Source organism: Molothrus aeneus, chromosome 10 (assembly GCF_037042795.1).
Source record: "Molothrus aeneus isolate 106 chromosome 10, BPBGC_Maene_1.0, whole genome shotgun sequence".
Lineage (NCBI taxonomy): Eukaryota > Metazoa > Chordata > Aves > Passeriformes > Icteridae > Molothrus > Molothrus aeneus.
The window spans coordinates 2336103-2360873 of record NC_089655.1 but is presented as its reverse complement, the minus strand read 5'-3'; the positions used below and the strand labels follow the sequence as shown (position 1 = coordinate 2360873).

At 50.9% G+C, this 24771-nt stretch overlaps 1 protein-coding gene across 1 annotated transcript in view; it reads left to right on the top strand.

Moving 5' to 3' along the window:
* The first annotated feature begins 211 nt into the window (after window positions 1-211).
* The window catches only part of LOC136560820 (opsin-3-like), a 31212-nt gene continuing 6652 nt past the window's right edge, over window positions 212-24771 (top strand). The window contains exons 1-3 of the mRNA XM_066556879.1: window positions 212-269; window positions 452-970; window positions 3073-3401. Of these exons, the coding sequence (XP_066412976.1) occupies window positions 212-269; window positions 452-970; window positions 3073-3401 (906 nt within the window). The remainder of the gene's footprint in view (window positions 270-451; window positions 971-3072; window positions 3402-24771) is intronic.

The window sequence follows — 24771 nt, the reverse complement described above, 5'->3', positions numbered from 1 at the left end:
CAGGTGCATCTGGGATTGGTCTCATGTGGTTGTTTCTAATTAATGGCCAGTCACAGCCCAGCTGGCTCGGACTCTCTGTCCCAGACACAAGTCTTTGTTATCATTCTTTCTTTTTCTATTCTTAGCCAGCCTTCTGATGAAATCCTTTCTTCTATTCTTTTAGTATAGTTTTAATATATATCATAAAATAATAAATCAAGCCTTCTGAAACATGGAGTCAAATCCTCATCTCTTCTCTCATCCTCCCATCCCTGTGAACGCTGTCACAGGTTGGCAGCTCAAGCTTCACCTTCCCTGCACTCTGGGAAAGTCTGGGTCAGCCCGTGCTGTTCTCAGCTTTACTCTGAAAGCGCGACGTGCCGAGCTGAGACTCGCACATGTTCTGAAGCACAGCGCGCTCGGTTCTGGCCCGGATTTCCCGCTCCCGTGGGTGTCCGGGGCGCTCCGGCAGGGCGGGAGCAGCGCGGGGATGCGGGCGGCCGGAGCGGCTGCGGGGGTGGCCGGGACGAGGCCGAGCCGCGCCTGGGCCCCGGGGGGCGGCTGGCGGCCGCCGTGTGCCTGGGCAGCCTGGGCTTCTGCAGCAACCTGCTGGTGCTGCCGCTCCTCTGGCGCTTCCCGGCGCTGCGCTCCCCCATCAACCTGCAGCTGCTCAACGTGGCCCTCAGCGGCCTGCTGGGCTGCGCGCTGGGCACGCCGCTCGGGCTGGCCGCGGGCAACAGCGACAGCAACAGCAGCAACAACGGCAACAGCAGCAACAACAGCAGCAACAGCAACAACAGCAACAACAACAGCAACAGCAGCAACAGCAACAACAACAGCAACAGCAGCAACAGCAGCAACAACGGCAACAACAACAACAGCAACAGCAGCAACAGCAACAACAGCAGCAACAGCAGCAATAGCAACAACAGCAACAGCATCGCTCCCGGGGCCGCCTGCGCCTGGCACGGCTTCGCCACCGCCCTCTGCGGTGAGTGCGGAGCGGGCTGCGGGGCCGAGAGCACCGCTCTGCCGCCGGAGGGACGGGACGGGACAGGGACAGGGACAACATCCCTCCCCCCCTCCTGCGGGAGGGGACGGGACAGCGCCGGCAGGGACGGGAGGGGATGGGACAGCTCCGGGGAGGGAACGGGAAGGCCCCGGCAGCTCAGGGGAGAGAATGGGATGGGCTGGGCAGCTCCAGGGAGAGAATGGAATAGCCTCGCAATTCTGGGGAGGGGATGCGACAGCCCCGGCAGCTCCGGGGAGAGAACGGGACAGCCCCGGCAGCTTCGGGGAGGGCATGGCACAGCCTCTGCAGCTCTGAGGAGAGGATGGGACACCCTGGGCAGCTCCGGGGGAGAATGGAATAGTCCCGCAGTTCTGGGGAGGGGATGCGATAGCCTCGGCAGCTCTGGGGAGAGAATGGGACAGCCCGGCCGCTCTGGGGAGGGAACGGGATGGGACAACCCCGGCGCTCCGGGGAGAGAATGGGACAGCCTGGGCAGCTCCGGGGAGAGAACGGGATAGCCTGGGCAGCTCTGGGGAGAGGATGGGATAGCCTGGGCAGCTCCGGCGGAGAATGGGATAGCCTGGGCAGCTCCGGCGGAGAATGGGATAGCCTGGGCAGCTTTGAGGAGAGAACGGGATAGCCTGGGCAGCTCCGGGGGATAACGGGATAGCCTCGCTGTTCTGGGGAGGGGATGGGACAGCCTGGGCGGCTCCGGGGCCCAGGGAGGGCAGAGCCAGCCCGCTCGGGTGCAGCCGCCGCGTTCGTGTCCGGGGCCGCGATGGGGCTCGGGCTGCCCTGGGGAGGGGACACCGGGCACGCCTGGAGCACAGGGCTGGGGGAACCTTGCCAGCTTTGGTGGTTGTTTCGCTGGGAAAAGGCCAGGCAGCGTTAGGTGTGAGTCCTCACTCAGGCTCCACAGCGTGTTTTCAGCGGCTGAGGAAGAGCTCCACAAACTTGAAAGGATGAAAGCGGGGATGGAATCAGCCTCGTTTAGGTTATGAAAGACCTTTAAGCTCCGCCGACACTGGCACACATCGGTGGGGCTCTCCCCCAGCCAGCATTCCCATGGAGCAGAGGCTTTACCAGCAGAGCATCCCTCTGCTGTCAGAACAGACCTGAACCACCCCAGGAATGCAGCTTAGGCTTCCCACCGCCACTTAGGAGACGCTGACGCTGCTTATGCACTCTCTAAAGAGAGTACTTGCAGCAGCTGTTTGCTGCCATCTCTTTCCCTCGTGAAGTTACACAGGGTAAAAAGCCAAATTTGTGCATGTAAAACCTTTATTTGGCAAGGAAAGTTCGGCAGGAGTGTGGCAGCATCCAGCAACATCCCCTTGTACCTGCCAGCGTTGCTTCCACAGTGCAGCCCGGGACGTGTGTGTGGAGGGAAATTGCAAGCTCTTATCTCAGCTTTAGAAATTACCTCCCCTCCAGCATTTCTGCGTGCTAAAGAAGCCTTTGATTGGCTGCTGGTGGTTTTATTGTCCCTTTGGTGTCTGCTGGCAGTACCCCAATTGCAGGAGACCCATCACTGTCTCTGCAAAGGCTCAGGAGCTCTTGCTGGCACAGGGGGCTTCAGGACATGGCTTTAATCTACAGCTCTTCATTATGCACAGCATGAAATCCTTGTGGGGCTGCACTTCCCCAAGGAGGGCTCAGAAGGCTGCACTTCAGAGCTGGCAGAGGAGCACCAGATCAGCTCCACACTTTGGGCAAATCTAGATATGAATCTCGAATTTTACAGGTGCAGCAAGAACCAGATCTGATGGAGAAGGCAGGATTTTGCTGCAGCTCACACACACACACACGTATCCATTCAGACAGGTGTGGTTAATGATTGATTAGCATTTATAACTGACTGCTTTGGCTGGATGTGTTTGAGCACCCCCAGCTCCTGGTGAGTGGGGTCAGGCTCTCAGCACCTCTCACCCTTAGGGGACACCTCAGTCCAGTCCTTGCCCACCTTGTTTCCAAAGCCAGTGCCATCAGTCTCATCCAAAGCTTGAAATATTTTTTTGGGAGGCAGAGCAAAGCCTTCACTCATGGATTTTTTGCTGATACAAGGCTCTGGTCTGACACAGGCATCATGTCCCTCATCTCCCTGGCCGTGCTCTCGTACGAGGGTTGCTGCACCATGACGAGAACGGCAGAGCCTGACACCACCAACTACAGGAAAGCTTGGGCAGCCATCATCCTGTCCTGGACATACTCCCTGCTCTGGACTGTGCCCCCACTGCTTGGCTGGAGCAGCTATGGGCCAGAAGGAGCAGGGATAACCTGCTCTGTGAACTGGCATTCCAGGGATGCCAACAACGCCTCCTACATCATCTGTCTTTTCATCTTTTGCCTCGTGATCCCGTTTGCCATCATTATCTATTCCTATGGGAAGCTGCTCTGTGCTGTCAGACAGGTAAGTTGATTCCTCAGCTGCCTTTTGAGTGTCACCCCAAACCAGGCAGAAGCCCATGATGCCCATTTTCCACCTCTGGAGCTCCTCTGCTGCCAGATGTGCTGCCAGCCCTGGCAATGCCTCTCCTGTGGCTGTCCTGGGTTCAGGCTCCAGCCTAGCAGGGCTTTGAAAGCCTTACTCAGGTGTGCACAGCTGGAGGGATGCCTTGGAGGGGCTGCCCAGAGCAGAGGCTGGACAAGATTTAGAGAATAAAGTGGGGATTTATTGGAGGCCTTCAACAGCCACACCTTGGGCAGCCACAGCCTCCCAGAGGCTACACCCAAGCTGGACAATGGGCACCAGTTTTTCAGACAATTATAAATTTGGTCCATTTACATATCAGGGGTTAATCCTCCAATTACAGCTTCAGCTAATGAAGTCATTTACCCCCAGTTTGCTCCCCCCATTCACTTTTGTTTGTCCTTTTTGTTGCCTGAGGCTGTGGGGTGTCCTTGGATCTCAGGCCCAGAGGGATTGTTTTGTCTGACCAAACTGTGAGGACAGGAACTCGCACTCCGTGTGGAGTTTGGAGTGATGCACTGATGCACTACAGGATCTGAAAAACACAAAAACTAAAATCCTAAGGCATCAGAGGCCCCTATGTCAGCATCACAGATGAGGGAAGTTTGCCAGAGAACTCTAGATACTTCAAATTACCCCTAATTAAAACTAGGAAAGATTTACCTACCTTGATGAGATTGGTCCTAGGATTTAAATCTGCAGGAATGCTGTGGAGAGAGGTGAGCATTATCAGCAGGTCCAGCAGCTGCATGGTCAGTGCAGAGAGTGGGAGCAGGGATTTCTGAAGATCAATGCTTCTCTTCTGAGAGCAGGAAAGTGAACCCTGCAAAAAAGGCTGCTAGGAAAAGAGTCACATATGACCAAGCTGCTGGTGGGATCAGGCAAAGCAGGAGGATGGAACTTAACAAATCTCAACTGCAAGACAGACCCATGGCATGAGGCAGATAACCCTGGACACAAAGCAAAGCCAGTCCATAAATGACCATCATTGAGTCCTAACTTCTTTCTGCCAGGGCTGGGAGATGCGTGAGATGGTATTTCTTGTTGGGACTCAGATGTTTATTAGTGCTTATCTATGGGACAGTCTCACAAACCCTGAGTTCTACAGCACCTCACTGTAATAAACTAAAATGGAGTCCTATCTCTCTCTCTCTCTCCAAGGCCTTTTAAGGATAAACTGTCTAATTAAGAAATGACACCTAAATTATTTTTACTTTTAACCCAATAACCAACCACCCTTGACCCACATTGTGGACTTTTTTATCCAATTACACAAAACCACCCAAACCCATGGAGAAGAAGTGAAGAAGAAGTGAAGAAGAAGTGAAGAAGAAGCAGCCTTGGCCCTAAAACCTCCATCTTGCCTTATATATATTACTATATTCTAAACCCTTAAACTCTAAGTTTCCCACCCTGTGATATTACACACTTCTATTCAAACTCCACAGCCACAATCCCAGTCCTGCCATTCCATTTTGGAAGCCTTTTCCTCAGCCCTGGGTCAATGCAGTGTTCTCCTGGGGCTCAGTGCCTGGCAGCACAGAAAGTCTGAAATTCCCAGCAGCCAGGCTTCCAACAGGCCATGAGCTTTTTTTGCCAAGATAAGGAATAGCAGCTCTAAACGTTGCTACCCCAGTGGAACATTTGGTACCAAACACCATCAGGGCAGCACTGTCAGGCAGCTGGAAGTGCCAGGGCAGGGGTTTTTCCTCCTGTGTGAAGAAATCTGCCTTTAGCCAGGAGTGAAGGAGCAGCAGTGGCTGCTCATGGCATGGAGAGGCTGGGAGAGACTGGAGAGCAGGGCAGCCCTTGGGGAGCAGTCTGGGGATGGGCAAGGACTGTCCCAGCACAAAGTTTGGATTCCTCACCCCCAAACACCTCCACACTGGTCCCTGCACCATGGGGGCCACCCCAGGCTGGCTCCAGCTCCATCAGCATTCCCAGAGCTGGCTGGGGCTCACCTTGTGCAGTGAGCAAAGAGGGCATTAGATAAAGATCACTCTGTGAGCCACATTTGCAGATGTAAACTTTAAATTAAGCTTATTATTGCTCAGGGACTTCGGGCAGAAGCAAATTAAATCAGTGGAGATGTTTAAATTAATCCTCAATTAACCCCCAGCCCATTGTCCTGTTACAAATCCTTCACTCCCCACAAAAGCCAGCTCAGTCCCCTCTGGCCACCCTGTGCTGGGAGCAGCTGCTTCTCCTGCACCACCATGGACCCTGAGCACAGGCAAGGACTGGGTTTCACAGGACTTCAGTGTTTTTCCGTCTTTTAAGGCTAAAAATTCCTGTTTTAGAGGTGCTGCTTGTTCCAAGGTGTTCACAGCAGCTGGGGCTGGAGCAGGTCCTGCCTGCAAGAGGCTCTTCCTCTTCAGAGTTCCTCCAAGGGCAAGAAGCAGCAAGCAAACCTGCTTTGCTGTGAGGGTTGTGCTGTCTGCTGTGTCAGTGACCCCCAGAGCTGGCACTGCCCTCTCCAGGGCCAACAGAACATTTATTTCTGCTGGAGCTGAGCAGCACTGCAGGGGGAAGGTTTTACACTAAATACTTTTGCCACTGATGCAGCCATACACATGAAATGTTGTATTTGGGCTCAGGAGAGGGGGCAGCTGTGGACAGTGGGCAGGGGGAGATGCAGCAGCAGAGCTCAGCAGAGCCTGGTGGCTGCAGGGAGCAATGGGATCTCTGCAGTGAAGGGACCAGAGTGCCTTGGAAAAGGGACAGGGTGGTGGCAGGGGCTGTGACAACTCTAAAGGTCAGGAGCTGTCTTTCCTGTGCTCCCTGGTCCTGCAGAAACCCCCAAACAAGGGAAAACAATATGAAAATTGTTCAGTCTGGATCAAAATGATCCTTTCAGGAAGGGGGGGTTTTCCACGAAGAGGGAGGGTCAGAACTGGATGGTCCTGTGGATGCACCTGGGCTCCTTGGGAAGGCAGGAGGGAGGGCAGGGGCAGGGCAGAGCCTCCCTGCTGCCTCCCATGCCCTGTGCCATCCCTGCTCCCAACCCAGCTGCTCCCAGCTGCTGCCCAGCATCCCCAGGGCAGCAAGGTGCAGAAGCAGCAAAATCCCTGCTCTGTGTGTGAGAGAGAAAAAAATGAACAAAAATAAGCTTCACATGCCAGCTTAATGCTTCAGGAACTGAACAACAGACATTTGTGCTTTCAGTGGATGCTGAATTATAGGCAGCACTGTGTAAGCCTTTAGTGGTGCCTCCAGCTCCTGCCATGGGTATCTGCCTGTAAGTGAGATTATCTGCACCACTCACAGGAGTAGAACTGTGCTGGGACATCAGGGTGCTTGGTTTCAGCCAGGCATGAACAATTGTATCCTTTCTCTTGACATTTGTATTTTCATGCTCTGATTTCTGACCTGATTGTCACCATGGGAGATTTGCAGGGAGGCTTAAACTCTGGGAGATCAGTCCAGGCTCCCACTCCCACTGTGTTGCTTCAAGGTCACAGATTCCTTAAATTTGAAGAGAATTTTCACCTCTAAGAGCAGCTCTGCTTTTCCTCCCATGCCTTGTTTGAGGCTGGCAGGGAATGGCCAGAGGGAAGGGTTTGCTCTGAGCAGTTTAAAATGAGCAGCACAGGAGCTGGGATGATTACAGCACACTGCCAACAATAAATCTCAATTCTGAAAACAACCACTAGAAAATGAGGGTTACCTAGGTTTCCAGTCACATTGAGCTTTAGTTTTAATGATCTAATTTCTGAGAAGTCCTTCTGCTTTTGATGCAGCTTTCACAGCTCTGCTGTGCAGGGCTTGCAGGGCCCAGGCAGAAGCAAGAGGAGGCTGCAGCTTTCCTGGGGGAGCAGGGGCACCCTGCAGGTGTGCCCTGGCACTCAGCTGGCTCAGGGGTCCATCTCAGCTTCCCTGGCTGCAGCACAGAGCCCCAGGGATGCCAGGGGGTGCCTGTGCCCCCGTGTCCATTCCCATTCCTGAAAGGCAGGGATCTGCCAGCTGGGTTTGCTGCAGGGAGCAATCTGCAGAGAGCAGGGCTGCTTTAGGATGGCCTTGGCTTTGTTGGCAGGGCATGGAGAGGGTGTTTGTGCTCCACAGCTGAGTGTGCAGCTCCAGAGCAGCTCACAGCACCCATGGCTCAGCAGAGGAGCTGTGATCCCTCAGCTCAGGTCACTGCAGGAGAATCACAGAGTCCATCAAGGGTTGGAAATGGCAGAAGTGAGGCAGAGCCTGGGAGGCTGAGCCAGCTGTGAGGAGCAGAACAGCAAATCTGCCCCTTGCTCTGCAGAGCCCTTGGAGGGCCTGGCAGCCAGAGCAGGGGCAGAGGCTGGGGGGTGACCTCTTCCAAGGCAAACCTGTCACAGACATCTTTTATGAGAAATCCTTTCCTTAGGTTTTTTCCTCCTGAGAAGCTGGGAGGCCTCAGGAACAAAATGTAACCAATGGTTATCTGCTGCTGTGGAATGCAACAGGTGCATCTGGGATTGGGCTCATGGGGTTGTTTCTAATTAATGGCCAATCACAGTCAGCTGGCTCAGACCCTGTCCCAGACACAAGCTTCTGTTATCATTCTTTCTTTTTCTATTCTTAGCCAGCCTTCTGATGAAATCCTTTTTTCTATTCTTTTAGTATAGTTTTAATATAATATATATCATAAAATAATAAATCAAGCCTTTTGAAACATGGAGTCAGATCCTCATCTCTCCCCTCATCCTCAGAGCCCTGTGAACACGGTCACACAAACCCCCTGGGAGAGGCAGCTGGCAGTGCAGAGAGGCTGCATCATCCTCACCCAAAGCCTCCTGGCTGCTTGGAGAAGCTTGGTGGTGTCTGTAACTTCTGCAAACCCTCCAGCCAGCAGAACCAATGGACGTGGACCCCCAAAGACAGCTCTGGCAGTGCCAACAATGAATGGGCGGCCAGAAACAGCAGGACTTGGTACCAGCACTGGGCTCACCCTGAGCTCAGGGGTGTCCTGAAGGATGAAGGGCTCTCCCTAGTGTGGGGGTCCCAGCTGTGGGTTCCTCTGGGTCTGCACTGAAGGCACTCCAGACAGCAGTTTCATGTTGGGACTCAGGTGTTTATTATTCCTTATCAGTCAAACAGTCTCACTGCTGTGAGTTCTGCAGCTTTTCATTAGAAGGCACAAAATGGCCAACAATCTCTTGGTACAAGGTCTCCTAAGACTAAACTGTCCAATTAAGAACTGACACCTGGATTATTTTCCCTTTGAACCCAAGAACTGATCCCACAGAGCCCCCAGTGCAGACTTTTCTGCCCAATTCCAAAATGCCACCCAAACCCATGGAGAAGAAGGAAGAAGCAGCATGAAGAAGAAACCCAGGACAACACCCTGTGCCTCCATCCTGCTGCCATCCACAACACACTAAAAACCCCAAACCCTCAATTTCTCACCCAGTGATGCACCTGCACTGCTCTCTATAATCTATTGCACACTTTTGTGGGTTCCAGTCTGTCTTGAAGTCTGGGAAACTTTCTCCATGGATGAGGGTCAGAGTCAGTGCTGCCCTGGGGGTCAGGGCAGCCCAGAGCAGACACAGGAATGAATATTCCCTGTGCTGCCCTGGGGTTGCACAGCCTGGCCCTTCCTGTGTTTCAGCACAGCCCCAGCAGTGGTGTGCAAAGGGGCCCAGTAAGGACCTGGCTGTTGGCAGTGAAGAGAGAGACAGGGACTCGGTGTGATGGTCAAAAAATCCAAGTTCTTTGTGAAGTACAACTTCTTATATACTATTTTAGGGAGGCTAGGAATGTTTTGCTACAATGATTGGGTTAAAAATCACATAAACGAGCGTATGCATTTTAAACATCTCTTGCTTGCAGAAGTCTGATGTAATTTTCTTTTTCCAGTAAACCTGTCTTTGAATTGAATCTTCTTGCAATCTTGATTTAATCCTCAAAGTTCTGTTTGCTCTTGCCAAGGCATCCTGTTATCAAATCTCTTATGCTAACCAGGTCCAAAGTCCATCATCTGACTTGTGTGTATCCCAATGTCTGTCTGGGCAAAGCACATGGTCAGGATCAGCATCCCAGATTCAGCTGCAAGCAGCACACAGGCACAATCCATGAATCCTGCAGCAGACAGCCATTCTGCTCCCAGCTCTTGGAACAGCATGTGCAACCTTAAAAATGCTTGCTGGAAACAGATAAATCATTGTGTGAGCTCAGGGGTTTACAGTCACTGGTCAGAGTCATTGACAAGTCCTCTCACATGACTTGTCACAATGCAAATCCAATGGATCCCAACTTTTGTGTCACTGTTGTTACACTGTGCTTGGGGATTTGCCACAGACATCTTTTATGAAAAGTCTTTTTTTAAAGATTTTTCCTCTTGAGAAGCTGAGAGGCTTCAAGAACAAAATGTAACCAATGGTTATCTGCTGCTGTGGAATGCAACAGGTAGATCTTTGATTAGCCCATGTTGGTTGTTTCTAATCATTGGCTAATCAAAGTGAGCAGGCTCAGACAGAGAGCCGAGCCACAAACCTTTGTTATCATTCTTTCTTTTTCTATTCTTAGCCAGCCTTCTGATGAAATCCTTTCTTCTATTCTTTTAGTATAGTTTTAATATAATATATATCATAAAATAATAAATCAAGCCTTCTGAAACATGGAGTCAGATCCTCGTCTCTTCCCTCATCTTTGGACCCCTGTGAACACGGTCACAGGGATTTTCCCTTTAATTCACAGCCAGCCTGCTCTTCTATTGTCTCCTTGACAAATGAATCTGAGGGCTTGCCTTCAAATTATCCATCCAAGCAGATCAGTGCAAGGCTCAGTATTCTGCATTTCTGCACAGGCTCCTGCCCTGAGTCACATCAGGGTAAATCTGCCTCAAGCAGCACTCACAGGCAGGGCAGGAAAAGCCAACACCCTGGCATGGCTCCCACCAGCCCTCTGCCCTCTTGGTGCCTCATGTGTAATGGAAAAGACAAAAACGTGCAGCAAGGAGGCCTTTGATCTGCTCCATGTTCATTTCCTTCTGTCAATTAGCAAGTGCAGCAGTTTCCAATGCAGGAAACAGCTTGGTCCAGCACGGGCAGGAGAAACTGGGGGAGAACAGCTCTGTGTTCAGCAATTCCCTTCCTGGCAGGAAGGGGAAAGGGTGATCACGCTGCTCCTCCAGCTTTCCTCTGGACAGCCTGAAATAAACAGGGCAGGAGACCTTTCTCCTTTTTAATGCCTTTATTAGAAGTGATCAGCTCAGGTGGGGAGAACCAATGGGTCGCGCTCATGCCACTGCTGGAGCAGGAGCGACTCAGAGGAGGAGAAGGAAAAGCGCAGCTGTGTCCAATGGTCTGGGGGCAGAGCCGGGGGTTCCGTCCTCATGAGAGCTTCAGGAGGTTCCTACTTTGGGGTTCAACATTGGCACAGCCAAACCCCTCTCTGTGGGAAGCAGTGACTCTCCAGGCTCAAGCACATGGCCAGCACTTCATGGCCAACGCTTCATGGCCAGCTCTTCATGGCCAGTGAAATAAACAGGGCAGGAGACCTTTCTCCTTTTTAACACCTTTATTAAAAGTGATCAGCTCGAGTGGGGAGAAGCCACGGGTCTGCACTCCCAGCAGTGACTCGGAGGAGGAGAAGGAAGAGCAGCTTTGTCCACTGGTCTGTGGGCAGGGCTGGGGGCTCCATCCTCACGACAGCCCTGGGAAATTCCCTTAATTTTCCACTTGAACATTTGAGCTCCTCTGTCTAGCCAACATCTTTAGGTTAGGGTGAGGGGTAAAAAGGGTCTTGGCAGATGCTGGATTCTGTTCCTCACACCTAGACATTGCTTTGATTCATCAATTTTGTGTTGGCTCGTTGTTTTAGGGGTTTTTGGCTGAGTTTGGTGAGGGGTCCCTCCCGTTTCATGCTGGATCCGATGTCATTTGCATGCCAACTCCATGTCCCCTCCTCTTCACCGTCTGGGTGCCCTCTTCCAGGAAGCAGCAGGGTGTCACTGACAAAAGGGGGAATTCCCAACCATCAAGGACAGGGAGTTAACGAAAATGACAGGTGATGACAGTGACAAACAGAACTCCACCCTGGCAGCAACTGGCCCAACCTGTGAACTCTGCAACCTTTTAAAAAAATGGGCAGCTTTTCTACTCATAACAGCCTGAATAGCCACCATAAACTGGGGCTGAACTGGGCCTCATGTGAGACAGACACATTCCCAAAGGCAGGAATCCCGGCAGCTGCAACACCTCAGCCACCAGGGAATGGAAAATCAGTCTTGAGACAGCTGAGCCCAGAGAGCTGCAGAGGCCATGCAGGTCAGTGAGTGATCCAAGGGGAAAATCACCTCGGGTCAATCCACCCACACTCAGGAAAACCAAGGAATTGGCTTTCCTGGCTGCAGCTGAGTTCAGTCCCAGTGAAAATGAGGTGGGGATGTTTCTGTATTTCCCCTCTTGGACAGCAGCAGGAGCTCTGCCCATGCAGGATGCTCGTGGTTATCTGTGCTCAGAGCTGCAGGAAGGGCTCTTCCTCCTGTGGGCAGTGGAAGATCTGATCCCCACCTGTGATGCCTTGTGGGGCTACCTAAAACCAGAGGCCAGACAGAATTAAGGCAATAAAAAGCAGTTCTATTTATGGGAGGGCCTTCAGGTACATTTAGGGCAGACAAAGCCCCCCAGGGGCTACATCCAAAAATGGACCTCGGGTTACAGGTTTGCACACTTTTATAAGTTTTGGTCTATTTGGGGGTCAATCTTCCAATTCCAGCTTCAGGTAATGAAGCCATGTACCCCAAGTTTGCTGCCCCCAACTCACTTTTGTTTCCATCTCTGGGGGCCTGAGGCAGTGAGGTGTCCTTGCTTGCCAGGCCTGGAGAGGAATTGTTGTGTCTGCCCAAAATGGGAAAGCAGCAGCTCACACTGTGTGTGGAGTTCAGACTTATACACTACAGAACTGCAGGATCGCAAATACATGAAAAACACAAAAGCTAAAATCCTAAGGCATCATGTGGATACAAAGCACAGGTGCAAGGAGGGCCAGAGCCCAGGTGCTGCCTCTGGAACAACAGGAGACCCTTTCCCCCTTTGGGATACTGGGATTCCCTGGAGGATTTGCTCAAACAGGGGCTCTGCCTGTCCAGAGAGCTGCAGGGGAGATAACCTCGTGCTGGGTGTGCCACAGCCTCATCTGTCCAACAGCACCCACCCACCTGATGAGCACACTGAGGATTTTTCTGGTTGAAAACAAGCCAGCTGTGATATTTTTCCCTCAGGTGCTTCCAAACCTTTGAAGTGTCCGAGCACAGGCAGTGAGGGAGGCAGAGCCTGCAGGGACAGCAGGAGCAGCCCTGCCCTGCAGGCTGAGCTGAGCCCCTGCCCTGGCTCTCCCTGGTGCTCTGCTGTGTGTCCCAGACAGCAATAACTGACAGGAACTCCATCCTCAGTGAGAGGAACACACTCCACCAGTCATTACTGATTAAAGATTCAGTGCAAGGTGCAGGAGGAGGGCAACCAAACCAGTGAGAGCATCATTGGTGCTGAGATGCTGTAGCAGCCATGCTCACTGACAGATGGGCTGTGCAGATGCAGAACCCCAGAGGACATCCCTGCCCAGGGAGCCCCCAGCTTGGAAGCACCCTGGCTGTGTTACAGGGAGCTCAGGGTGCCTGGGTCTGAACACACAGGGGTCTGCTAAGGAAGGCAGGAGCCTCCCCTGAAATGGAAAATGTAAACCTTCTCCACTCTTCCAAGTTGCTATAAATTTTAAATTAAGGTGCTCTCAGGCAAAAATATGGGAGCAGGAGATAACTGTTCTTTAATAGGGAAGAAAAAAATGAAAGGATAAAATAAACAATGCAGTAAACCAAAACAACACTGCCAGAGTCAGAACCCAGCCTGACACCCTGTGGGTCAGGCTGTTGGCAGCAGTCCCATTGGAATTGTGGCTCAGCCCTCCTGCAGTGTCAGGGCTGGTTCTGCTGGAGCAGGGATCCTGTAGAGAAGGATGGATTCTGCCTCTGAAGATCCAGGGGAAGGAGAGGCAGCTGCTGTTCCTCTGGGGAATCCTGTGGAGAAGCCGTGCTGGTGTCTCCAAACCTCTGGATTATATCCAGGTAGGAATGCTTGGCTCCTCCCTCTGGGCTCACATCTCCCAATGGGATGTTATAGTTCTTATCAGCCATGCAGGGACATTCAATGGCTGTTATCAGCAGATGTCCCCTCCCGAGGGAGGTGTGACTGTGGTCACTCAAAGAGAGAGATAAGGCAAACTGCCCACTTGACAAAAGATAATTTGCCATACAGATGGAAATAGAAAACATCTTGCCTTGCAATCTGGAACAAGCAGGAGGCTGTCCTGAAATGGAAAATGTAAACCCCCTCCCTCTGACTTGTTATAATTTTGAAATTAAAGGGCTCTCAGGCAAAGATATGGGAATAGGAATAACAGTTCTTTACTAGGGAAGAAAATAAAAATAAAATTAAAATGCAGTGATACAAAACAACTCTGCCAGAGTCAGAATAGGGGCGGTGGCACAGCCCCATCCCATGGGGGCTCAGCCCTCCTGCAGTGCCAGCTGTGGTTCTGCTGGAGCAGGGATCCTGCACAAGGGGGGAGTTTTCCTCTGCAGCTCCAGGGCTGCTGGAGATGGGCCTGGGCTCCCTCTGGCCATGCAGGGCAGCAGAAGCTGCTCCTCTGGCAATGCACTGGGCAAAGGCTGCTGTGCTGTGCCAGGCTCACATTGGATCCAGGTAGGAATGCTTGGCTCCTGCCCTGGGCGCAGCATCTCCCCATGGGATGATGGAATTGGATCAGCCCTGCAGGGACACTCAGTGGCCATGGACAGCAGAGATCTCCTGCAGGGAGGAGTGGCTGGGGGAGAGAGAAAGAAAAAACTGCCCCATGGACAGCAGAGAACTGCCCCAGCTCTGACAGATGGGGACAGAACACACACCCCCAGATAAATCTTGCATTTTCCAGCCTCAGACACAGGGACTGGGAAGAATGAGGCCACACCTGGAACCCAGCAGTGCTGCATGGTGCCCACACTTGGTGCTCCAGCCTTTGCAAACAACAACTAGGATGAATTATTTTAATATTCTGGCATTTGAAATTAAATATTAACCCCTTTAGTGACTACAAGACCTCTCCTTACAGCCCTCTATGTCTATAACACCAACTGAGGGACTGAATTGAGGTTTAAATTTTGATCTTAACTCATGAGGTGCACCCTTAAGAGGACAGAGGTGGGTGTGAGAGGATGCTGTGAGCACTTCAAAGGGTACCTGACCCAGAGAGCTCCTGCCTTGCAGCCCTCACTGACTCTTCCAGCACCTTCCAAGCCCTCTTAGAAACGAGAAAAATTACTGCTGCAGAGGTGAAGGGCATCAGCCCAGCAGAGGTGAAAGGCATGTGCCCAGCAGAGGTGAAAGGATTTCTTCTCTCTCTCCTCACCTCCCCAGCAGCTCTGGCAGAGCTCTGTGTTAATGCTGGAGCAGCAGCTGCCAGGGAGCCACCAGGAGTGGCTGCTCCCTGCATGGGCTCTGTGATCCCCCACCAGCCTGAGACCACCTGCCTCTCTTAGAGTCACCTTTCAGTGCTTTTGGCCGAATTTCCACAGCACCAATCTCGTTAATTCACTTACTACAGGAGATTTTCCACAGCCTTCATTCACAGGAAAAGAAAAGATGATTTTCAGGGGCAAATCTTCCCCCAGCTCTTGGTGCTGGGCAGCACCAGGAGCACAGCCCAGGGTCAGAGGTTTTGTTTGGAGCCACCAGACTGGTGTGTGCCCTCTTTGTATGAGCAGGCAAACTTGGGGTGTTCTGGTGCATTAAGGCACATGCACACAGCCTGTATTTAGGTTTGAAGCTGAAGCAGAAGCATTAGTGGGATTTGGGGCACATTTTGTACACCAGGAATGGTCACATTTGTCATCTGGTTCCCTTTCACAGCACAGCCAAGTGAGGTAGAGCTCTCCACAGCCTTCCAAAAGCAAGGAGATGCTCAGGGCAACCCAAACTGTGAGGTGGAGTCAAAGGTAAAACAGCACAGGAAAAAGGCAGGGGGAAAGGAAATGTGTGACTAGAAAAGTCAGTAATTTATGTGGGCTTGTCAAGCCAAGTGATACAAATGTCCTGAGGTGGCTGAAGATTCCTCTGCCTTCAGAGGAGAGGGGGGCACCTCTCAGATGTGCAGGTCACAGATGTAAGAGCTGAAATGAGGGATGTGGGACTCCAGGGGCTCTCCAAAGTGCAGTTTATTGTATACAAAATGCAGTTTAGTGTATACAAAATGCAGTTTATTCCATCCAAGGTGTCACAGCAGTCCAGGGTCATGGGTGACAGAGCTGTGCCCACAGCTGTCAGCTCCAGCTGCAGGCAGGCCTGGAGACCCTTTGGTTTAGGTTCCAATGCATTACAGACTTTTCTTTTGGTTCCAATGCATTATAGACTTTTCTTTTAGTTACAATGCATTATAGACTTTTGGTTACAATGCATTCTATACTTTTCTTTACTGAGCATCTCAATACAGTAGAACCAATCTATCCCTTAACTATTACCTATAGCCTATCATAACTACTGTAATTACCATATTCATGTTACTGTTCTCCAGTCACTAAAAGTCAGTACATTACAGTTTAATCTAGAAGTTGGTTTTCAGTTTTCTTGCAGTGCAAAATTCTGTGACCTTTTTTCTACTTGCAACTTTGCTGCCTTGTTTGCCTGTTCTATCTTCTTTCTCAGTCAAAACATCTTCTTGTTTGGGGTGGGTTTATCCTTTGCTCTAAGCCATAAAAACCCCTTCTAACTCACACACCCTTTGTCTCTTTAGTTATCCAGTGAGACTGGCTCAGCAATTCTTTTCTTCTATATCAAAACTTGCCTCCATCTCTATTCTTTCATCAGACTCCACATTTAAAAATTTTTCTGCTAAGCACACATATCTGTGAGACTGTCTTGGCAAACTTTCATCCTTCCCAACACACAGACATCTGCTGCAATCTCTGCTTGGGCACAGGGCAGGGCAGCCCAGAAACCTCCAGCAGGGAGAGCAGAGCAAGAAGGGAAGGAGAGCAGGAAGGGAAAGGAGAGCAAGAGGGAAGGGAGAGCAAGAGGGAGAGCAGAAGGGAAAGGAGAGCAGGAAGGGAAAGGAGAGCAGAAGGGAAGAGCAGGGCACCTCCTGAGCGCAGCCAAACTCCAGGCTCAGCTCCCCCAGCCCAACACCTCTTCTGCAAAAGAAGGATGGAATTCTGGTTGAAAATATTCAGCAGCTGGAGGCAAAAGGAGTTTCTTACAGATGTTTTATTCCTTCCTGTGGATAAGGTGTTCCATTATCCATAAAAATACCTTTAGTGCCAGGTAAGGAGCCAAGAGTCAGGAATGCTGTGGTTGTGGTTGGAAGGAAGGCTCTGCACAGCCCACAGACAGCCTTGCTTCTCTCCTGAGCAAGGAGTCCCAGGCCTGACAGTAATTGTGGGGGTTGCCCTGACACCAGCACCCCCTGGCTGCAATCAGTTCCCATCTCCCCTGTCCCTGCCAGCTCAGCTTTGCTGGGTGAGCTCTGGGCTGGCAGAGCCCCCAGCCCCAGGCAGGGCAGGGCAGGGCAGGGCAGGAGGCTCCTCTGCCCCTGCAGGAAAAGCTGCTGCATCTTCTGGGACTTTCAGAGGACTGAGAAACCCTTTCCATCCCACATCTTTCACCTCACATTCCCCCATTTCCCCCAAAGCATGCAGAAATATTTATATATAAATAAATCAGAAGGGCTTCTAATTGTGCTCTTTGATACAGGAAAGGCCTGGGCCCCAGCCAGGAGGGACAGGGCTTGGCTGTCGTTGCACAAAGGGCACCACAAAAGGTTTGTCTTTCACTCAGACAAAGGAATGTGGGTTTTGCCATCAGTGATGAAGCCTGGCCTGATGATATTGCAGTTTACCAGACCCAGTGCAGTGATCAGCACTCTGGGGATCTGGGAGCAGAAGCTCCCAGTGACAAACCAGCAGTGCAGCTGCTTTTTGCCTCGTGTCACTTTGGGTGCCCAGCTCTGCTCTGCCCCATCTGTGCTGTCCTGCTGGCTCAGGGCTGTTCCATCTCTGGTTTGGGGTAAAGCCCCAGGTCTGTCAGGAGCAGAGCTCCCCTCTCACACACAGCATTAAAACAGGCAGGGAGCAGAGCTGGCACTTGCTCTCCCCACTCTCATCCCCATGGCAAGGCACTGAGTGATGGGGCTGTGAGAAGGGCAGTGCTTCACTGTCAGTGCAGATAAGGAGTTCCTAGCTTTTATCACTGTACTTAGAGGTTTTAATATAATTCAAAGGTTTGAATGCTAGCAGAGATAGAAAAAAACTTCCTTAAAAATCAAATCTAACTTGTTCTTGCAACAATTCTGCATGGGAGTGTCAGCCATTAATTTCTTCTCCAAGCAAAACTTGTTTTAATTAGTATTGGGACAGATCATGAAATATTGTTCAACCAGCACTGAATGGCTGCCCACTGCTTCAGAACTTCAAGGAAATTCTCAGTAATCATTGAATGGGTTGTGTTGGGTTTGAAGGGACCTTAAGGATCCTCTAATCCCAGCCCCAAAGGGCTGAGGGTTTCCCCTAAAGCATCCAATTTAGCCAGCTACATTTATCAATTATTAGAAGCAGGGCATGTGCTGATGGGCAGGGACTCCAGGAGCTCTCACATCCTCCTCAGAAGGAACCAGGCTGTGCAGTTCAATGCCCAGGCTGTGCATGAATCCCATCTCCACTGAGCTGGTTCCTCAGTCCATGCTCCAACAGCCCCAGCCATGGATTCTCCAGAGCTGGGTGTGTCTGGTTTCAGAGCCCTTGGGCTCCCTTTGAGCAGGCAGTGGTGCCTGAGGCTGCTCAGCTGCTGCCACAGCCCAGGGCTGCCTGTGCTGCCCCTTCTGTCTCTGCTTTGCCCACAGCTGGCACCTGTAGGAATGTGCCTCCTTTGAACAGAGTGGCAAAGTTATCCTTTGTCTCCTTAAAAAGGAAAAAAGCCCAGAAGTTTCTCTCCTCAATTGGGTAAAAAGGCATCTCATAGGACCCTGGGGACTTCACCTCAAACTGAAGGACAGCCACTTGGACAGGAGCCAAAAAGTTCCCCCTGAGCAATTCACTAGAAGAAGAAGAGAACAAAAGGAAATAATCACCTTTGTGAGGTGTTTTACACCTGAGGAGGTGAGGTGTTTTACACCTCCTGAGGAGCAGGAGGACCTCTTGCACCTGGATTGGTTTTTCTCTGTAAAGAGTTTTGTTATTTTGCCTTTTATTAAAACTTTCATGTTTCCAACACTGCCACAGAAGCCACCCTGCTGATTTTAAGCTATCTGAGGTGGCTGAGATACCTCAGGTGTGCTACAGATCTCCAAGGGCTTATGAGACCTGGCTTGAAGAGACCAAATATCAGGCACCTTTGGGCCAGCCCATGCACACTTTGGTTGAGGTTTTTTTCCCCTTTATCTCCCTTATTCTGACATTTCTCATCCTCTCAGTCCCATGAGCATTGCTGTCAATTCTCCAAGCTCTAAAGAGTGTGGTGGTTTCACAGAAAGGCAGAGAGCACAGTCACATCCTCAGCTGAGGTTCTCACACAGCCCTGGGGATCCAGGAGTTCCTCACCGGGGGGATTTTATGGCTGAGCCCCCCAGGTGGCTCAGCTGTGCTCTCCAGGCCTGGATGTGGCTGAGCAATTCCCATCCTCAGTGCTGAGAGCACGATTTTGCTTTCCTGGTGAAGTGCTGCCTCTGCTCTCTGTGCACAGTCAGCAGCACCAGCCAGGATGTGCTGTGTCCACAGTGACCTCTGGTTAAACCTGTCCCCATTTCCCCATTGTTTGCTGCATCAGTCCCTCACCCACAGCTCCTGGCTGTGCCACCCCACACAAACACCCTGGGGAGCATTCCTGCTGTGTACAGTCCCAATTATGGTCAGTGGGATTTAAAAAAAAAGGCAAATTAATCACTTCTGCAGGCTGAATCACCACCTTGAGGTGCTTCTCTGCAGGAGAAAACACAAAGAAACTGAGCCAGTAAAAAATCAGCAGCCATGGGAAGCAAGAGGAAAAATCCATTGCAAGAGCAAGGTGGGGCCAGGGCTTGCAGCTCCCCAGTCCTGCTAACTCAGTACACTGGGACACACATTCCACACTGAAGCTCTGATATAGAGGCAAAATGAATTTTAGGAAACAGAAAAGATCATTTTAGAAGGAGCAGAGACTCAATTTCCAGTGAATAAAGTACAAGGGCTATAAAAGCACATTTTCCACTGCTGTTTTCTATACCAAATGCTACAGAAACAGTGAGATTTTAAAAACAAATTTCTTGCACAGCAGATTGAAGTTGAGATTTTTGGCCAAGCCAGAAGCAGAGGAGAGTGCACAGCCAGGGTTCCCCTGTGCTAACCCTGAGCCAGGAGCAGCCTGGGCTGAATTCCCACCCTCCATGGGCCAGAACCAAGGGCAGGCACAGGCCAGACCTGTGCTCTTGGCTCTCCTGGGAGTTACTGACACTGTGGGAAATGAAAAGGCAGAAACTTGCACAGACACAGGAGGGTTTGGTCTGCAGCCTTGGGAGAAGGCTGGATTGATGTAAAAATACAATACACAGACATTTAGCTGAAAAATCATAAAGTTATGTTTCTATAGTTGTAAGTAAGAGTATGCCTGAAGTAAGTAAAAAATTGGATTGATAAAATGTGAAGGGTTTATAATGTAAGGGTGGGGTTGTATGGAATAAGCTGAGAGTTTGGAGGTTATGATAGAAGCATTTGTGTGCATGTGACCCCATGGGGTAAAAGTATCCACAGTGCAGTAGAAGTGCAGGTTAGAAAAGCAAAATAAACCCAGTGGCAACTGTCCATTGGATCAGAAGGTTCTATATTGCCTTGTAATGAAGAACTTGTGACTGCTTGGAGCTATGGCTACTGCTTGCTCCTCTAAAATCTCACAGCCTCTGAGACTGATGTTTATCTGAGCAATAAATCATAGCCCCAAAATAGCCCCACCCCTTTAATTAATGCAGTGATAATAATAAAAAAGACAAAATTAAACTAAAAGCCCACAGCTCCATTCAGCAGCATCACTTTTGCAGAGCTCTTTGCTTTGCCCACCTCCAGAGGGTGATCTGGTGCCAGGCACAGCCCACAGCTACAGGGGACAGCCAAGGCTCCCTCTGCTGATGGGGTGCAGCAGCACTTCAAGGTTGATGGGTTTGATTTAGTTTTGCAGAAGTTTTCTGCATGTGTGAATATGCAGAATATTCATATCAAATATGAATATCTCAGGTTTCCTTGACTGACCAGGGGAGCCTTGTAGCCAAAAGCAAAAAATGCTTCAAGGAGAGTTACAGAAGTGGGAGGATATTCACAATTTCTTGTGCAACCCCAGGGCAGCACAGGGAATATTCATTCCTGTGTCTGCTCTGGGCTGCCCTGACCCCCAGGACAGCACTGACTCTGACCCTCATCCATGGAGAAAGTTTCCCAGACTTCAAGACAGACTGGAACCCACAAAAGTGTGCAATAGATTATAGAGAGCAGTGCAGGTGCATCACTGGGTGAGAAATTGAGGGTTTGGGGTTTTTAGTGTGTTGTGGATGGCAGCAGGATGGAGGCACAGGGTGTTGTCCTGGGTTTCTTCTTCATGCTGCTTCTTCCTTCTTCTCCATGGGTTTGGGTGGCATTTTGGAATTGGGCAGAAAAGTCTGCACTGGGGGCTCTGTGGGATCAGTTCTTGGGTTCAAAGGGAAAATAATCCAGGTGTCAGTTCTTAATTGGACAGTTTAGTCTTAGGAGACCTTGTACCAAGAGATTGTTGGCCATTTTGTGCCTTCTAATGAAAAGCTGCAGAACTCACAGCAGTGAGACTGTTTGACTGATAAGGAATAATAAACACCTGAGTCCCAACATGAAACTGCTGTCTGGAGTGCCTTCAGTGCAGACCCAGAGGAACCCACAGCTGGAACCATCACAACTGGGACCCCTTCAATTTCTGACCTCATAGGACGAAAATAACAAAATCCTGCTGCTGGCCAGGAAATGGAAACCTTTCCTTGCTTACCCATGAAGCCATTCCCTGGCATCAGCAGTCTGAAACCTGCAAGCTTTTCTCTTTTATTTAGGAAAGGATAAAACACTTCAAAAGCCAAGAGGGTGACAGCTGGTGAGTGAGCTGAGCAGGGAGCACTGCCCAGCTGGGACAGGCAGCAGCAGCAGCAGCAGCAGCAGCAGTGGTCCCCCATGGGCTCTGAGCTGGAGCAGTGCCCCAAAGCAGCTGTTCCTCCCCTGCAGCAGGGTTTGCAGATGTGCAGAGCACTGCTCAGCCCCCTGGGACCCCAGCCCTGCTCAGGGTTATTAAAGGAATAATGAAGGAATTCCCTGCAGAGCCCTCCTGCCATCCCAGCTCTCAGCAGCCTGACTTCCAGCTGGAACACACCAGTGAAACATTGTCCTCTCTGGCCTTAGCTGAAGGAAGAGGTGGTTGGGTTTCCTTTTCTGGAATTGATGGAAATTAATAGAACCAAAGGGAGTTTTGGTTTTCCTTGAGGTGCTCCACAGGCAAGCCCTCACCCAGCACCTCCCCAGGAGCTTCCTGGCATGGGGGGACAGGAGAGCCTCAGGAAGGCACAGAGGAGCTGGGATTGGTGTGGGGATGCAGGGCTGGGGTTGGTGTGGGGATGCAGAGCTGGGGTTGGTGTGGGGATGCAGGGCTGGGGTTGGTGTGGGGATGCAGAGCTGGGGTTTGTGTGGGGATGCAGGGCTGGGGTTGGTGTGGGGATGCAGGGCTGGGGTTGGTGTGGGGATGCAGGGCTGGGGTTGGTGTGGGGATGCAGAGCTGGGATTTCTGTGGGGATGCAGAGCTGGGATTTCTGTGGGGATGCAGAGCTGGGATTTCTGTGGGGATGCAGAGCTGGGATTGGTGTGGGGATGCAGGGCTGGGGTTGGTGTGGGGATGCAGGGCTGGGATTTCTGTGAGGATGGAGAGCTGGGGTTTGTGTGGGGATGCAGAGCCCTGGCAGCTGGTGCTGATGCCTTGCAGTGCCCCTCCTCAGGAGCCTCACAAACCAAACCAAGCACACATGATGCAAATTCAGCCCCTCTCTGGTCTCCAGCCTTGTTTCCACCCAGTCCAGCTGTCTGGACTTCATCACACAGCCTGGGTGAAGTTTGATACCAAGGTCTGGCAGACTCTCCAGAAATCCACACCCAGGGAATGTGGAGTACAAAATTCTTATCAGCTCCATGAGATACAATGGAAGAAGATAAATGTGAGCTTTGTCTGAGATGGCTGTGAATAAATCTGAGCTACTGATGCCTGTGGGTGGCTCTGAGTGAAATATTCACTTCTTGCTAATGGAAATATTTTGATTAACAACTTTTTTTTGCCTAGCAGCAAATGCCACTTTTTTTTCCTTTTAAATCACAGACAAGTGTCATAAAAGATTTCATTTGCACATTAACAAGATATTTATAAAGTACTTGATATTTGAGTTCCCTCAGCAGGCAATTACAGATATGTTCTATTTTTTGAACAGTTTTGGTTAGGTTTTTTAATTAGTCTCAAGGTGACTTCCAACACTCAAATACATCCTGAGGGATTCCCCATAAAACTGCTTGTAGTAATGAGTTCCTTGTGCTTGCTGCAGCACTTCTGAGTGCAGGCATGACACAGCAGCCACTGAAAGGTCTGGTTTTCAAACCACACAGACAACAGCAAAGCAGATGAGGCCCAGCCCAGCAGTGGGATTTACTCTCAGCTGTGAATGACTTGAATTCAAGTGCTGCCTTTGGCCATGGGGCCAGGGAAGGGAGCTCCCTCAGCCCCAGTGCTGTGGGTGCAGGCACCTCCCAACCTGCCTGGGGATCTCCTGCAGGACTGGGCAGAGGCTCTGGGAGCTGCTCACACCAGGGCTCGTTCCCCTCCTTGCCTCCTGCCCAGGGCACTCCTGTTCAAAGCTGGGGTTTGCAGTGAGCTGGAGGAGGCTGTTGTAGGTGCTGAGCACTTTTGCTGGTCCTGCTGATGCCTTGGGATTTCAGCTTGTGTATTTTTCATGTATTTGTAATCCTGCAGCTCTTTAGTGTATAACTCTTTATGCTCTTCCCAGGGAGGGGGTAGAATCACCATCTCTGGATGTGTTTACAAAAAGGCTGGGCATGGCACTGGGTGCTGTAGTCTGGGTGAGGTCTTAGGGCACAGGTTGGACTCGGTGATCTCAGAGGTCTCTTGCAGCCTCATTATTCTGTAATTCTGTGATTCTAAACTCCACACACAGTGGGAGCTGCTGCTTTCCCATTTTGGGCAGACACAACAATTCCTCTCCAGGCCTGGCAAGCAAGGACACCTCACTGCCTCAGGCCCCCAGAGATGGAAACAAAAGTGAGTTGGGGGCAGCAAACTTGGGGTACATGGCTTCATTACCTGGAGCTGGAATTGGAAGATGAACCCCCAATATGCAAATGGACCAAACTTATAAAAGTGTGAAAACCTGTGAGCCATGGTCCATTTTGGGTGTAGCCCTGGGGGGCTTCACCTGCCCTGAATGCCCTTCAATAAATAGAACTGCTTTTATTGCCTTAATTCTGCCTGGCCTCTGTTTTCAGGTAGCTCAAAAAGGCACCACTGCAGGAGCTGTCAGGGACACACTCAGCACTCATCACCCCAGCCCTGCCCTTAGTGCAGCCATCCCAGGAGCTCCCAGGTGTGGGAAATAGTAAAAGTAAGAAGATTATCAGAAAGCTGGGAAACCAGACCTTGGAAAGAGAAAGAGCAGAGAAACTTAGAATCAGCTGCAAAGTCTGGAGGTAGAAAAAGTTACAATGGTACAGCAAGCAAGGAATGAAACAATAGCTTGAGTCTTCAGCTTTGCTAAGATGGACCTTAAGACTGCAGGAAAATGTGGTAGAAGGTTTAAACTTAATAATGTTGTATTGTATATTGTTAATATAAAGCAGACAAGGAAACATTGTGTGAAGTAGGTATGAGTGTGCTTTTAGTAATGACCTAGAACCACTGTCTGTAAGCTTTGGCAATGTGCTATTGGCTAAAAAGCTTTTCAGATGCTCTGTATCAAAGCCACCTTTGGCTGCTGCTGGCTGTACCTGAGCTTTGCCATCCTGCCACTGTCTCAGCCATGTCCCGAGGCTGATGCTGCAGTACAGCTCAAGGAAGGTACCCCAGCAGTGCTGCCCTGTTTGTGGAGTGACCTGTGACCACAGCAGGACCCTCCCTGTGCTCTGTCCCCAGGTGAGCAGCTCGCCCCGGGGGCTGGGAGCAGCGCCTCCTGCTCATGGTGATGGTGATGGTGATGGTGATGTGCTTCCTCCTCTGCTGGCTGCCCTATGCAGCTGTGGCACTGCTGGCCACCTTTGGGCAGCCTG